Genomic DNA, 16,067 nt, shown 5'->3' with positions numbered 1-16,067 from the left:
TCGCTCATTCACACTCAGAGCCCATTGACCCGTGGATAAGTTTACCCAGGTTTTCAGGGTCAATTTTAAGACCTAAATTTAGAATTATACATATGTACAGTATTTTGTAGAAATATTCTATACTGTTATTCAACCACTATAGAGTTTCACAAGGGCACACGCAGTTGATCAAACCACATTTAATTATTAAGCCAAACTATAAGAATTGTACATACTGTATGTACACACTGTAGTAATGCACAGCACTGTCCCTTGGCATGGTTTACCACTGAAGAACTCCAAAGTATAGACACCAAGTGAAAGTAGTATGAGTGTAGAAACAGTAGAAAAGAACGTTTTTCTATCCTACAAATGAAATCCAAAATGTTGCACATATTGTTCTTGCCTGCAGAGAAGGGCACATGCCCAAAGATACCCACATGTTTGCGTGGTCCCAGTGTTTGTTACTTTTTATTCCTTGGCTCTGTAGCCCTCCATGCCATGCAGCAAACTGCATTTGAATTGAAAACACCTTCTAAAGCCAGTTTTTAGTACAGCAAGAAAGCCTGCTAATCATAGAAATGCCACTTAAAAAAAAAGAAAAAAAAAAGATGCTCATAGAAGATGCCAGAGTCCTAGCATGTGCCCAAAGCAGCTCTTTGGATCTTGGCTTTACTTCCCAAAAGTTGGTCAAGCTACATTTGCTTGGAGAAGAGGTTAAAGAAAACCCAGCAACAGCTTTTGAGGAGATTCCCAATCCTTAAAAACACCCTATAGTCACAGAACTGAGGCCAGAACAAAAACATGGGGAGGACTAAAATCTGTGCTAGAGAGACATTGTGAGACTTGAGGATCAGACTTGGAAAGAAGTCACATTGGAAGGAAGCCATGCATTAATGAAACAATACAGTGGACCCACCCTTTATAAAGATAATCCATTCCAGAGACACTGTTGTACTGTGAACCCACTCACACACTGTGTTCTGGTAATTTGTTCCAGGACCTCAACTTCCACCACAGAACTAAGCCATTTCTCTTTCTAATAAGTTATTTTAAAAGGTGCCAATATGTTAAACATGCTGCTAGGAGCTGAGAGCTGCTTCAAAGCATTACATTTGCATTGGCTCCATCCCTCAACACACATACAGCCATGATGTTAACAAGAGCTGAAAATACATTTTAAAAGGCTTGCATCTGTTTGCTTCTGCTAAGTCCTTCCTTCAGTACACACACAGCCATGATGCTAAACACACTGCTGTTGGTTGCAATACTGCTTGCAGTTGCTGATTAGCTTATCTATCACCTACAAGGTTCTGCTGGCAGCAATCATAAGCCCATTGTACAGTGAATAACCTATTGCAAGCCTTGTTTTGCCAGGGAGACTCCATTATAAAGTGATTTAATCACAGTGTGAGCCTGTCATAAAGCAGGGACCTTCTGTAGCAGGCATGCAGAATTGTCTTCACTTCAGCAACTATCTATGAGTGAAGGCAGATCTGTTATATAGACCCATCAAAATGCAAAAATTAAACCAAGACTCAGAAAACTTAGAAATGCATTTTAGGCTTTTAAAAAATTGTCTCATTTAAATATTTTTTAGAAAAGCAAAATTGGGAACTCATTCATTTCCATCTTTGAACATAAATGATGTACATTTCAAAATTGTATCCAATACAAAACATACCACATACAAGGATGTTTTAATTTATATTTATTTATTTTTTAGCAATCATTCTGTTTTTGTTTTTGACTCTTTGCTCTCATTATGAAGGACAACTTTTGCTACACAGAAGTCACACACACAAAGTAATAAAACCCAAAACACAAAATATAATTCCTCACAAATTCCACACTTTATTTTTAAAAAAGTGATTATTTTGGGTTCATAAAAGGGTTAAAACTTAATATATATAATATGTGCAACTGTAAACAGAAGTATGGGACAAGGCGTCAAATGCAATTATACAGGCAGAGAACTTTTAAAAAAGTTTTAGCTTCAAGACCGGGTTATAGTTTATATAAAAATTAAAAACTGTATAGTCTTTCTTCATCAGCTAAAATCTACAAGATTATCTTAAACTCTAACCGTCATCCAAAAAATCTTGACAATCTATTATATTCAGTCACTTTATCCGTTTTTTTTAAATCTCTCTCAAGCTTTTAAACCTTTGTAGCAATTTTTTAAAATTTATTTTTTTTACAACTTTACAGCCTTCCAAATTAATGGAAAGACATAAACAAAGAGACAAAAAAAGTATACTGGCTTTAACTCGAACCTTTATTTTAAAACAATGTCCAGTGGTTTTGTTACTGATAAAAAACTTCTCTCTCTCTCTCACACACACACCCACACAAAACACAAATGCCATCTTATTTACAATTTTAATTACTTTTAATTTTAATAATTTGACATCATTTCATTTCCCTCTCCCCACCCTACTGTTTTCAACCATCATAGCTTGGAACAGTTTGCAGAAGCAGCTTTTTAACTCAAGAACACAGTTCTCACCTTGCCGACAGGTTTCAAACAAAAAAAGACTCTTGCATGCTAACCCTGATTTAATGTCTCACCTCACTGCACAATGGAAGAAAGAGCCTTATTGCTGCATTCTCTGTCTGCTGAATCAGGTGAGAGTCTAAGCCGTAGCCTGCTAGATCTCTTAATGTCACTGCTACAGGCACACTGCAGCATGTTTCAAAAAGTGCCAGGGAAGGGAAATGGTGCAATTGTGCATTAAAAGATCTCAACTGTACAAAATTAGTCAAGACTTACTTATCAGTAAGGGCCCAACAAACTCCACCCCAACAATACAAACTTAAGTTCAATGGTATACAGCAGTCTTCTGAAGTCATATTCAACAGTAGGGAGCCCATGTGTTTTGAGGTGGGTAGGTGTCCTGCATAATGCCCACATTTTGCCTTCTAGTAATACAGAATCTCCCTATATGCGGGTGAGGGGGGAGAGAAGCTGCTGGGCAGATGGCTCTTAAGATACTGGTTATAAATTGATTCTATTTCTTTAAAACAGAAAAGAAAAAATATATATCTATATATATCTATGTATATATATACACACACACGCACACACACACACACACACAGTACGCGCACACACACGCTATATACACATACATACACATGCACACACCCTAAAAAATGGGTTCATTTACACATTCCCCTTCCCACCCAAAGTTGTGTCAATGAACAAGTCTTCCCTCTGCTTTCTGCCTAGTGGGGGGGAGTGGGGAAGAGAGAGGGGCTCTGCAGAGATCCACCCAGCAGCCCATAAGATCCTGCAGCCAGGGCATTTTTCCCCATGCTACTTCAAATATATACACAATATATATAAATAGATAAATAATCCCAAACTCTGCAATGTGCCAACATCTCTCTCTCTTTCTGTCTCAAACACGCACTCAAACACACAAGAGCCTTCAGAGCAGCAAGGTTGATATGGGTAATCATGGAGTGGAAACTGGGACTTTAGGAAGAGGGGCTTAGCCAAGGGCAGATGACTCCCCATGTCATAGCTGGCCACTAGCGACTGGCGCCTTAACAAAAGGCATGCTCTCCCTCTGCAGATGGATAAGAATTGGTTTGGGCTCCACTGGAGAAGCTCAACTGGACAGAGGTGCTGGGGTTGGCATTGGGTGACCAAACGCTCTTTGTTCCCCAATGCATTGGCACATTCAAACCACCATACTTTGCCATGCAAACTGCCTCTCTCCCTGATGGGAGCCCATGGTGCTCATTTCAGTCCAGTCTGGAAGGGTCTTAGGAGAATGAATCTTGCTTTGGAGGGTAGAGAAGGAAAAGAAACAAAGGGCAATTCCAGCAAGATACACTCCCCACCTCCACCTTGATATTTTTCCCCATGTCTGCCAGGGCAGCTGTGGCTCTCCATATTCAGGAAAGGAAGTCCAAAGAAACAGAAGAGTGGCACAGCAAGGGGACTCACATTAGAAAAAAAAAAGAACAACAAATAGCAAGTCTAACACTTCAAATGAGGTAGGTTCAAGTGCGGATGCTCCTTGCGCATGGAAGGTGGTTGGGGGGACCAGAAGGAAGGGAAGGTCTGTTTCCAGCTTCTGCAAGTCCACGTATGCAGTCGACTGAAAGCACTCCCCCCCCCAAAATACGCATGCACACACTCCCCCTTTTCAAATCCAATACCTAAATGTATACAAAATCCAGAGGTGGGGGGCTCCGGAAGGTGGATTGTCAAGCTAATGAGTCTCTTTGAAGCCTCTTGTTACCTTGGTAAATTAGCAAGCAAGATATTAGGTTTTTAAAAAAATCATCTCTCTCACACAAATTTCCCAAACTCTCTCACACACTCAGAGAAAAAGTTATAAATTCTTCCTGGGGATCCAGTAGCCATGCTGCAGTTCCCTTCCCCCAGCTCTGCTAGACAGAATGCCCCAATCTCCCAGTATATTTCTGAAGTCCATTATTTACAGGTGCACAGGGGCGGAAGGGTTCCCCATTTCAACCTCAAAAGAAAATACTAAAAGAAAACCCTGAGTAACCAGTTTATCAGTTCCCCACCCCAGGTGGGGTTGCTCGTAACTGCTGCCTTCAGCTGGTGAAAAGCAGGCTGCCTTGTCTAGAAGATAAGGCGGCTGGGCCTGGCCGTCAGAATAGCCAGCTTGATATAATACCATAACCAAGGCTGGCATCACCTTCTCATTTTAGGCCCTAGCTGCCCCACCAGCACGTTGGGGTGATGGATTCCAATCACACGTCTCTGGGTGATTCTCTGCCCTGCTGGAGGGTTGGGAGAGCTGGTCGAACAGGCCTCTCTGCACAGAACCTCCTGTGCTGTCTATGCCGGGCAATCAGGGTGTCCCTCTGCCTTGGTTGAAGAGCTTCTTTGAGCTAGTTCATCCATTTCCTGCAGTTCCAGGCTCCACAATGGCATGGGATTTTGTGCTGATCATCTTCGAAGTCAAACTGGTAGTCATAAGTCAGCTGGAGAGGCAGGACACCAGGAGAGGAGAGTTATCCTTAGAGCACTTTTAACATGAAAAAATGCTGTTTATTTTTTTGCAACATTTTTCCTGCCCATCTCACAGCCCAGATCAGGGCAGAAATGTTAGGATCTGCCCAACAGCCCAGCACCTGATGAGGGCCCACCACTGCTGCCCCAACCGCAGCTTCAGCCCCTGTCTCTTGCCATCTTTCTTTGGGAAGCAGTGGCACTAGACCCCATCTTTCCTCTCAATATCATTGCCACCAGTGGGCAGACTTGTTCCAGAAAGCTTTTCAGGATACTGAGCAGTGACAGCAGCTACAACACACCTCTCACCTAAGAGGTGCTGCCATTTTAATTCCACCACAATGCAAATCCCCAGATGTCAGCATTAATGTTGTGTAAAGGACACTGCGTTGTAAGGAAATTAAAAAGGCAACACCCTTTGGACTGAGAAGGGTGCTGCTGACCACCACTCTCTAAGCCTCCTGGAGTGGGCAGTGGTCTCGGCACCGTGACATGCATAGCTGCTATCCCATAAGCCCCCATGTGGCTAGCCAGTACGCCTGCCAGCCAGGTGAGGGGAGAAAAAAAGAGGTGAGGGCCCAACATGTCTACGGCCCTCTCAAACCTGGAGCTGACCCTAGTACTTGATGGCCACGCTCATACCGATTGCTACTTCAGTTTAACAAAATCTTAATATGGTTCAATTCCTTTTTGTTCTCACTGAGAAGTAACAAATAGTATTACTCCTAAGCAACAAAGTGAGGAATGTCCAAAGTAAGTACTCCCCTCTAACAGAGGAGCATATGCGTGAACAGTTTTACACATGTGAAAATAACAGGACCTGCTCCACCAATTCTCAGGATGCCCCTGTCTAGCACAGAAACATGTCCAATTCAGAAGGGGGAAAAAATGAACAGGGGAACTCTGGGATATCTTGACATGATTTATTCAGCATGAGGGAATGAAGAAATACATGGGAAGATGATGAGAATAGAATACAGGTAGAGAACACACTCCAGAAAAACCCCTAAAAGAATATTTAAGTTTCTTTTCGTTTGAATGGAGCACAATGATCCCTACATTTCAATGAGGGTCTTATATCCAAGGTTTGCAGGGCTACGAGTTCAAATCCCAATATATTATTCATTGAACGACACCAGTTCCTGGAACTCATGCATACTCGCTATGCCACTGCAACATAGGTTTCATCCCCTTTGTTGCTTAGTTCTGCTGCCTTCTGCAGGCATGCATGAATACACACACGAGTCAGATGTTGCTGCAGTATAGAAAATGCAAGAATGAACCAACTCAAAGCCACATTTCTTTAGGGCGAGATAAAGCAGCAGAAAAAAGAAAACTATTGGGCTTGCAGCTTAATAGAGCAAAAAACTGATCTGAACTTGCCTACTGCCCTGAGACTGCCCAGATCCAAATTTTAAAAAATACAGCACAAAAGGAGCACAGAAAGGGACATTGAAACCACTGGTCACCTGTCTCTCTGCTACTTTCCTTTCCCCTCTGCTCACCCCCACATTTGGGGTATGGGTGAGTGCCAATGTGCAAGTTCGGAACTTTGCTATACATAAACCCTGGTGAGACTTACGCATTTTTCTTTGATTCAAAGAGCCTCACAAAAGGTAGGCGCATGGCTACCCAGCCAGAGGTTGGACCACAGACATTTTCTTCATAAATGCTTCAATGATTGGAGATTATGCACATAGCTACACCTGACTTGCTCTCCTCACCGTCCCTCCCCATAATAACCACTCAGTTCTCACCTCCTCTCCCTTTGGTATTCGGCGGCTTGAGATGATTATGATCTTGTCCTCTTTGTCAAAAGTCACAACCTCAGCCACGCAGTTGGGTGCGCAGGAATGATTGATGTACCTGGGGGAGAGTATAAGAGGCAAGGATGGACATCAGAGCCAGGAAGGATGGAAAGACTCTTGACTGTTACCATGGTGCCCCATTTCGCAAAGGCTTAGTCCAAAGGCTTCCATGGACTTAGACACTTTATAATCCATCTTGCGTGCATCATGACTGGGAGCACTCTGAAGTCTGGAAGAGGGGGTTAGGGCAGGAAGACTATGTTCTTAAGCTAGCCTCAGAGCCAAGAATTTAGCTGGTCAACGGGGGGGGGGGGGTTGAGATGGAGAGAGAGAGTGGACTCTTTTTGTTGTAACCTAAAACAGCTAAGGAAAAATCTCAAAAGGTGGTATTTTTCAGAATTACAGGGAAGTAAGAGCAGAATCTTAGCTCAAATGAGAGGGGGGGATTTTTATTTCACTGGTCAATTAGGAAGCATGGTCTAGCCCCACAGAAGTCACCATCCTTTTGGGCAGCGGTTCCAATCAGGCTCTGCAAAATGTATGTGGAGGCAGGAATGACACTTGCCCAAGTCACTCTATGCTGCTCTGCAGTTCATTCAACTAAGCTAGACAGTAGCAGACCTGCCCTCATTGTGCCCCAGGGCAGGTCTGCAACATACTACCCCCCCAGTATGCCACTGACCCCCCTCCCCAGGAAAGTTACAGAGGTTCACAGTCTCGCACAATGCTCAGCGGTGATCGAGAAGCCTTCTGAGGCTTCTTGTGTTGTTTAAATACTTCTGGTTTCCTGACAAAACTGGAAGTATGCTTAAAACAGCTAGGGAAGCCTCAAAAGGCTTCTCACCTGCTGCCAAGTGCTGTGTGGAGCCTCACCTGCCTGCAGAACAGCTCAGAAAGCGTGGCACAGCTGGGGCATTTCAAGCACAGTGCCTGGGGCATTTGCCCCCCTGCCCCGCCCCAGGTCCGCCACTGAGGCTAGGTTGTGGTAGTCTGCCTGTCCTGTCTTTCACTAGTACAATATTAGTTGGGGCTCCAGCACTCCCCCATGGTAGCCTACCGATATCCTCCCAATTTCTCAACCAAAACCTATTTTTCATATTTATGTTTAAAACACATAGAGTATATACAGACTGAATCCTTGAATCAAATGAATTTTGCAAAATAAATAGGCTTCCACCTTGAAGGGGGATGCAGAAGCTGGATGATGTTGTTCCCAAAGGGGTACAGCCAGTTTCCCTGGCACTTCAGGCTTTCACTGATGTCAAGCTTTCTCCCAGAGACAGCAGTGCTCGGGGTGGGAGGATGACAAAATCCTCCCACCATTCACATGCTGTCTATTCCTCAAAGCCCACACCTGAAGCCAAACAAACCAGCTTTCACCAATAGCTGGAAAATGGCCAAGATGACAGTGAGAGAAGGGTGAGGTTTCTCCACAGCCACAGCTCTAAACTACTGTAGATACTGTAAGGTGAGAAATTTCTGCCAATAAATCAAGTGTAAATCATCTCCTCGCTTTATCTGTGGGTCACTCAGGGGTCAGGGCTGTTCAGGCACATCATAGCAGCCAGGAGAAGCCCAGAGGAGAGCAAGAGGACAATGCAGAGATAATTACAGGCAGTTATTCTCCAGGGCAAAGAGGCTGCAAGCTTTTCACTCCTCCTGAGAAATAAGTAAGCCGGGGCTCAACACTTGTATTTAAATCAAGCAAGCCCCATTCTCTTTGGCAGGATCACACTCTGCACCCTTCTGCACCCTCATTCCATTTTGCAAATGTTTGGCAGAAGTCTAGTTTTTAAAATACCAGGATGTAATCCTCATTTCCACCATTACTTAAGAATAACACCCATGGAAAGCAATGGGTCTACTTTTGAGTAAGCTGGATTGCAACTATGTGTAGCTGTGCTTGCTCACACTCCGTCCTTGTTGCTTGTCTCTCCGCTGTGAATTTAACTGCACACTCCCAGTTACGTGTTATAAACTCTATGTCATATGTTGAGCCTCTGGCTTAACACACCAGGCACCTTAAAGGAGGATTTGATTAATGGTTCTACCGGTATGTTGCTTACTGTGCACTTACTCTGACAGTGTTTACAAAAAGGTTGTGAAGACCAGAATTTAAAAAGTAAAATTAAAATGTATCTTATGATCTTTTACTATATTTTTAATAAATTAGAGATTGTACAGTTCTTGGGTAACAATTACTGGTAGGTTATTTTTCAGGATCTGGCCTCGGGTAAAATCAGACAAAATTATAGTCAGACACCCTGCTAAGTTTAGCCCCTGACTTATCCAAGGGTCATAGAAAACGCTGTTATTTTTTCTCAAACCCTGCCCTCGATTTATCTGTGAGACTGACTTGTGCTTGCGTGTCTGCGGTAACTCCTGCTCTTGCCTCTTCCTCTTCACAATGACAGGAATGGAGGGACAAAATGGCTACCGTCGCCACTGCTGCTGCTGGCTGTTAAAAGCAGCCAATCCGATGCTTAGGTCAGCTTTCACCTTAGGACAAGGGAGTTCTGTGCCCACCCCCTAACAAAGACAGCTGCCACAGGCCAGTCTTCATTTGTCTGCCACTTTATCTTTTTATGTTATTATTCAAAAACAAGATTAAAAAAAATCTGATCTATTCAGTATTTAGAATTTAAAAAAACACAAGCTGATTTTTAAATGAAACAGATTTGAAAACAGAAACGCATCTGAATCCTTAAACTGAATCAATTACCTTCTATGAAACACTTTGAGTGAAAACCTGTTTTGCGAGGTAAAATAACGACTCAAGGAGGGTAGATTACTTTTGAGATCAAGCATTATAAGCGATGCAACAGGTCATCTATTTATTATTCTGGCAGTCTGCGTAGTTGTGGATATGCACCACAACTACAGACATTTACATTCCACCTCCTGAAAAAACACTCTGTTCTGTCCAATAATTAGCAGTTGCTTATGGAAAGTTCCAGGCACTTGCAACTGCAAAGTTTAGGGCACAGTCTAGCACAGAGTCAAACATACTTAAACCCACTAGTTTCATTGGGTTTTATGCACATATAACTTTTCTGGATTTCATCCCTTGTCTTCAAGAGGGGGAAAAAACCCAAAAGCAAGGAGTGGACTTGCATGAAGCCCTGTTACCCCAAAAGGAGGCAAGACTGATTTGGGTGTGACTCCACTCAAGGTGATGCAGGAAACTTAATTTGAGTGGCTCTACCTATGCGGGAAGAATAAGCCACTGAAGAGGAATACATGAATGATAATATGAGAAACTTGACTGATAGTTAAAACAGTTTTCTTGACAATTTAAAATCAATCCACCCTGAACGACATAACAGACCAGCAGGGCTGAACCTCTGCATACCATTTTGTAGCGGAGCTGCACTCACCTCGCGGGACCGCCTGTCAACGTGGCATCAATGACATGCTCATTGTTGATACGGAACATGTAGATTCCTCGGTTCTGGAAGGGCCAGAGGAGTGGGAGGAGAAATCAGACTCTGCATTTACATGAAGCCACACCTCACGGTCTTATCCTTTACCTCAGCTGGGCTCGGTATTCTTGCAATTCTAACCAAATTGTGTGCTTCATATTACAGTACACTGAGGGATTCATGTGTGATAGAGAGGGTGCCTACACTTTTAAAAGCTGCTTGGAAAAGAAGATTCTGCCAGGTGCAGCTTCTCTCCTCACTGCAATGTGATGTGGCAGTTATATAGGACAAGAGGCAATGGGATGGGAAGGGGTCCACTTCATATAGAGATGGGAACTACATCAGCCAATTCCCAACATATTCTCTCACTGACTTGTTTCCCTAGCTATTAAATGGGGCATAGTAGTGAACCAACTTCTGGGGTTGGTGTGAGGATGAATAACCACAAAATCAGTCCATGGCAGATGTGGGTCCTGAATGTACTGCTCTCCAGTTCACTCTCTGCTAACCCAAGCCCATCTCTCCTCCAAATACCTGTTCAAGTCTACAAGCACAGGTCTGAAATAGGCTAGAATGACATTAACCCATTTCTGCCCAGCCCACAGGTGTACACATTTAATCCCTGTTGCATATATACAACATTGGGCAGAAATGGCTTAAACATCCGCTTCTCAGACTCAGGCACATATGCCCCATCCCAAACCTGGATCCTCTGTTAAGATCAGTCCCATGACCCCAAAGGAGCATCCCTGTCTCCCACATCAAACTCCCCCCATGACATATTAGAGATTAAGTGTTCCAACTCCCATTTCCCTCCATCCCAAGTCAGAATTAGCACTGCCGTACCTGCTCCTCATAGATCTTCTCACGCCGGTTAGCCACCTCGTTGCGGATGATGGTGCCAATGTACTCGATTACCATTGTGTGCTTCTCGAGATCTTTTGCGGCATAGAGCCCAAGCCCTTGGATGCGAGAACGTGCCAAGTACACGTTGTTCTTCCACTCTGTTTTGAGGCGACGATACTGTGAAGATTTGGAGTGCACAAACTGCTTGCTGTATGGTGTGTTGGTTTCTCCTGTGAATGTGCTCTGATAGGCCTTGGACATGCTGGTGCTGTTCAGAGTGTGTGGCCTTTGAAATATGTGGGGGGAAAAGGTATTAAAACCTGGAAGCGGGGGAGCCAAGAATTAGGACATACTTACTGATAATGCTGTAAGGGTGTTATCTGCCTGGAACAAGGATGCAAACACCCTTTGGGAATGGCAGCTTGGAACAACTGCTTTGGAATACTAAACAACTTTGAGTTTGCTGAAAGAGAATGTGCCAGAAGTTTGAACTGCACTGAAGGCAGTGGTTACAGCTGGTAGCTAACCCATCCCCACACTGTTAGTTCCAGAAATCAGCCTGGCAAGAAGCACAGAATACAGGCCTCCTGTTCACAGAGAGAGCAAGTTCCTAATTCTCATGTCTGTGAATCAAACACCCAAATACAAAAAATGAAACTGGCATTTCGATAGTAGGGGAGTAGAATACTAAAAACAAAACAAAAAATCAGCACAAGCTCCCATTCTCAACATGCAGTTTCTGTAACTCTATGCCACCTGATATTGGCCTATAAATACAGCTCCTCAAGATCAGGTTGGCAGGGGGGAAAAAAAACCAGCACACACACAAAATCCATGCTCTTTTAACAACCAACCAAAACATTAAAAAAAATACAGTCCAAATAAATCATGCAGATAGAATCAAATTTGCACCAAATTTGCTTCTGTCTAAAGTAGGGGTCTCAAACTTTCTGGACAGAGGGCCACATCAAATATCTGGCGTGGTGTTGAGGGCCGGAAAAAAATTTAAATATAACGTTTAAATAAATAAATTAGAGATGGAACTTAGATGAGTGAATAAATGAATGAATGGGCTCAATCATTCAACCTCTCTGGCCCTCAGAACACCCTCCAGACACAACCAGAGCACAGCTCTGGCCATCCTACAGTTGAGCGGGCCAGAGGCTTTCAGGGGACAAAAGGCTGGCTGCAGGCCAGATAGAGGCTTGTTGCGGGCCGCATCTGGCCCCTGGGCCAGGGTTTGGAGACCCCTGGTCTAAAGTGCAGAATGTTAGGCCCCTTAACGCAAGGTGCTCTTCCTCCCAGCAGAAACTAAGAAGTGGCAGGCAATAGCAGGGTCTCCCCACACATTGGTAGCTTCTCAGCCTACAGACCACACCACTGGGTTTTTCCAAGTTCTCCTGCCACCCTTCCCATCATGCTTACCGTTTGTAGTGTGTGAGGATTTTGGGCTCCGATCGAGCACAGCCAGTGGGGTTGATCATGAGTGGGAGTTCCATGAGAGGATGGCGCCCATAGCGAAACAGGTAGTTCTGGCAGCTCTCGACCCCAGGCAACTGGGAAGAAGAGGAACACAACTGCCATGAGACCACCACTCTCTTTCATACCCTTGCATTAGTCATCACTACAGACACTTTCATCTCACCCAACCCTAGAGTGCGATGCTGACGCAGCTTCCAAAATGCAATTAAGGGATTCCCAGTGCAAATCCACTTACATGGCACGATGTCCAACTGAGAAGAAAATCTGAGCAAGATCAGCACCCAATTCCCACCCAACTTTGAGCAAGATCAGCACCCAACTTTAATATTATGTTCACAGCAGCCATTTTCTAGGTCTGTAGATAGATTCTTCCTTGACCACCAATGCCGCTGAGCCCAACCATATCCTTGTTTTCCCATGATCTCACACTGGTAGACTCCTGCTCCCCAACCCTCTGCCTCTGCACACATGGCCCTGCACCAGCATTTCAGGATTCCAGCTGTTCTTATTTGATACATACAGACTCTGCAATACGCAGCACAGCATGCACTGTCAGGCCAAAGAGCTCCTCTCCCTTTAGGTACTCAGGGAAAAGTCGCAACATGTCAGCTTCCTTGCGCATCATGGCCACTGGTTCGATGATACGGTTCCACACAGCTTTAACAGGGAAAGAGGAAGGAGAAATAAAATGAGACTATTTCACCCTGGCCCCAAAAGCCAGGTGTGCTGCTCAGAAGGAAAAATCAGATCCCAGCTCTACAAATTATCACAATGTCGTGCATTGTTGTTCCATCTTCACCTTAGGCATTCTTCAGTACAGAAAGGTTTGAGGAAGACATGCACAAAATATCCAAAAACATAGGCTGGCAAATGCCAAGGATGTGAAGATGGGGTGAATTTGCTTTCAGCAGCTCCACAGGGTTTAACCAGGACAAATGGTTAAACAAGAGAGGTTTTGAGTAAATGTTAGAACTTTCGGACAGTTAAAACTGTCTGGCAGGGAACAGTCTGCTTTGAAAGGTGTTGGACTCTCCATCATTGGAGGACATTAAGCAGAGGCTGGATAGTTGCTTGTTGGGGACACTGTCGCTGTGGCCAGCCTGCATAGGCAGGGGGTTAGACTCAGTCTCGTAGATCCTTTCCAACTACATGATGATATGAAGACTGCTCAAGGGCCACCTCCAGCCTCAAATTTGTGGAGATTCAGGGACACTTAAGATATCTACTAACAGCAGGCCTGTACTGAGCAAGAGGCTCCTTTCCAAAATGTCCTTGCCACAGGGCACCCCTGCATTTGTGACACCAACATATCTTACACACCCTCAATACCCTGTTGGCAGCCAAAGCACAGTGTCTTGACTGACACCATTCTCCAGTATGAGTGGGACCAAGAGATGCAAATGGGTGAAGCAACTCCACCCAATACCACAGTGCTTTTCAACAGCTCATTTTTTGCAGTTTACCTTAACTAACTTATAATGGGACTGAGGATCTACAAGCCAATATACAGTGCGGCAGGGCAGGAGTGTCATTAAGCGGAGCAGCCACCTTTCCACTGCAGTGCAAGACATATAATTATTGTCCGGGGCACCCGTATCTCTGGACAACTTGTAGGTCCTATGCAGCAGATTGCTCTTTTTAAAAATTAGTTATGTACTAGGTTTGCACACAAAAAAGGCAAACATTTCTTTACCTGAATAATAAAAGTGTCTATTCGTCACAAGCTGATAACATTGCTATAGTTTTAACAAGGTATAATACACAATGGAGAACAGTGCTCATAGAACACCCTTTTAAACCATCTTGGTTACAAAACACCTGAAATGGTAACCCCTGCAGCAGGGCCATCAGGGCTCCTGACGCTCTCTTCATAGCCAACCCCCCCCCCCCCGGCCCAATAACTGGGAACTGTCTTCCAAACTTCCAGGTTCTACAATTTGGCAAAAACAGACCACACTCCAACACACCGAACATCAGACTGATTTAACAAATTAAAACTGCTTTATGTCTAATAAAGGTTGACTTGAACTTGAACATTAAAACTGCTTGCATTTTTTCAGGATTTATCCTTGATGGAGAAATTTGGGGTCACTAAAATTCAATCAGCACAGCAGGATCCTACACCCAGTTGATGATATTACTCAGGGGAAAATGGAACCTTGTTGCTCTCCAAAGTTGGCTACTGGCAGATAGGAAAAAAGAAATGGGACCCAATCCGATTCTTACCCTGCGGCGAGGAATCTGTGAAAACCAAGTCTTCCAAACCCTGTTCCATCACTTGCACCACAAATTCAGGCCGACCGCTGTTCTCACAGATTGTACAGCGATAGCAGCAGCGACGGTTGTTGGTCCGCAGGCTCCAGTAGATTCGGGTGGCCTCATAGCCCACCGGGTAGAGTGCTGTGGCACTGTGGAAGTCCACCATCTGGTGAGGCAGAAGCTGCCCTATGGCATGGAAGACCAAGCCACCCACCCGGAACATGTGGAGGCGTTCCCCACGCTGGATGATGCTAGCTATCTGCTTGACTTCATCCCGCTCAATGTAGACCCGCCGGAAGACAGTGAAGGTGCTGAGCTCCTGGTCACAGGGACCCTTGAGCTTATGCAATGGGCACAGCATCGTCTTGTCCTTGAAGAACATGCACTTGGCCCGGATGGCACAGGCAAAGTGGTAGACATTGGGGCAGCGAATACGATTGCAGCTGTTTGTGGCACCTGTCTTCTGGCAAAGCCAGCACTTGGTGAGCAGGCCCCGATGCAGTGCCACTTCCACATTGATAAGGGCCCCACCCTGGGTCTCATAAACCTCTGTGGACCAAAGGGCACAATTGAGGTGCACCCACAGGTCCAGGTCCAAGTTCAAGAGACGTGCTGGGCCGTCTGTGGCCCCATCCCCTTCCTCATGGCAAAAGCAGCATTTCCGCAAATCACGTGGCACTTTCTCGGGCCGAAGGGTAGTGGCCAGGCGCTCAACAAACTCTGCAATCTCCCTGTCCCCATCACGCTTGGAGCCACCCTTCTGGATAGTGATGAGAAAACGCAGCCGTTTCCAACGCACGCCTTTCCACTTCTTTAGCCGGGGCTTGTTCTCCTCACTGTCTTCCAGAGGCCGGGAGCGTGGCTTGACTTTAGGTGGGGACTGTGGCGCTTCCTCCTTAGGGGAGGGCGGTGGAGGAGATGGAGCAGGGAGAGGCAGCAATGGCTCTGGCTCAGGGACTGGCTCTGGAACCCTGGGAGGGCTGGGTGGGGAAGGTGCAAAAGGAGAGAGGGGTGGGGATGGTTCTTCAGGAAGTGTCAAAAGCTGCCGAACGTCCAGGTTGGCGACATTGTTGATGTAGCAGTGCTGGGCAGTCTTTTCTGGAGCTGGACTTTCCTGAAACAGAGATAAATGTTCTATTTGCAGAAAAATCTTCAAACAAGAGACCTGAACCATATTTGGGAACACAGCCAACTTGAAATTAAAGCTACAAACCAGCACAATTGACACAGCAGACTCCACCAGCATGACAAGTCACATGGAATCTAAATGCG

General features: G+C 44.9%; 1 protein-coding gene across 4 annotated transcripts in view; it reads right to left on the bottom strand.

Annotated features, from left to right (window-relative positions):
• Window positions 1-1,673: 1,673 nt before the first annotated feature.
• Window positions 1,674-16,067, bottom strand: part of KMT2D (lysine methyltransferase 2D) — a 99,108-nt gene continuing 84,714 nt past the window's right edge. For all 4 annotated transcript variants that reach the window (XM_066617580.1, XM_066617579.1, XM_066617577.1 and 1 more), the window contains 7 exons: window positions 14,763-15,909; window positions 13,057-13,193; window positions 12,480-12,610; window positions 11,055-11,340; window positions 10,164-10,237; window positions 6,736-6,844; window positions 1,674-4,950 (listed from right to left, as the gene is read on the bottom strand). In XM_066617580.1, the coding sequence (XP_066473677.1) occupies window positions 4,858-4,950; window positions 6,736-6,844; window positions 10,164-10,237; window positions 11,055-11,340; window positions 12,480-12,610; window positions 13,057-13,193; window positions 14,763-15,909 (1,977 nt within the window). In that variant the 3' untranslated portion in view covers window positions 1,674-4,857. The remainder of the gene's footprint in view (window positions 4,951-6,735; window positions 6,845-10,163; window positions 10,238-11,054; window positions 11,341-12,479; window positions 12,611-13,056; window positions 13,194-14,762; window positions 15,910-16,067) is intronic.

Source organism: Tiliqua scincoides, chromosome 2, assembly GCF_035046505.1.
Source record: "Tiliqua scincoides isolate rTilSci1 chromosome 2, rTilSci1.hap2, whole genome shotgun sequence".
Classification (NCBI taxonomy): Eukaryota; Metazoa; Chordata; class Lepidosauria; order Squamata; family Scincidae; genus Tiliqua; species Tiliqua scincoides.
Note: the sequence above shows the minus strand (reverse complement) of the source record. Positions and strands in the feature narration are given on the sequence as shown.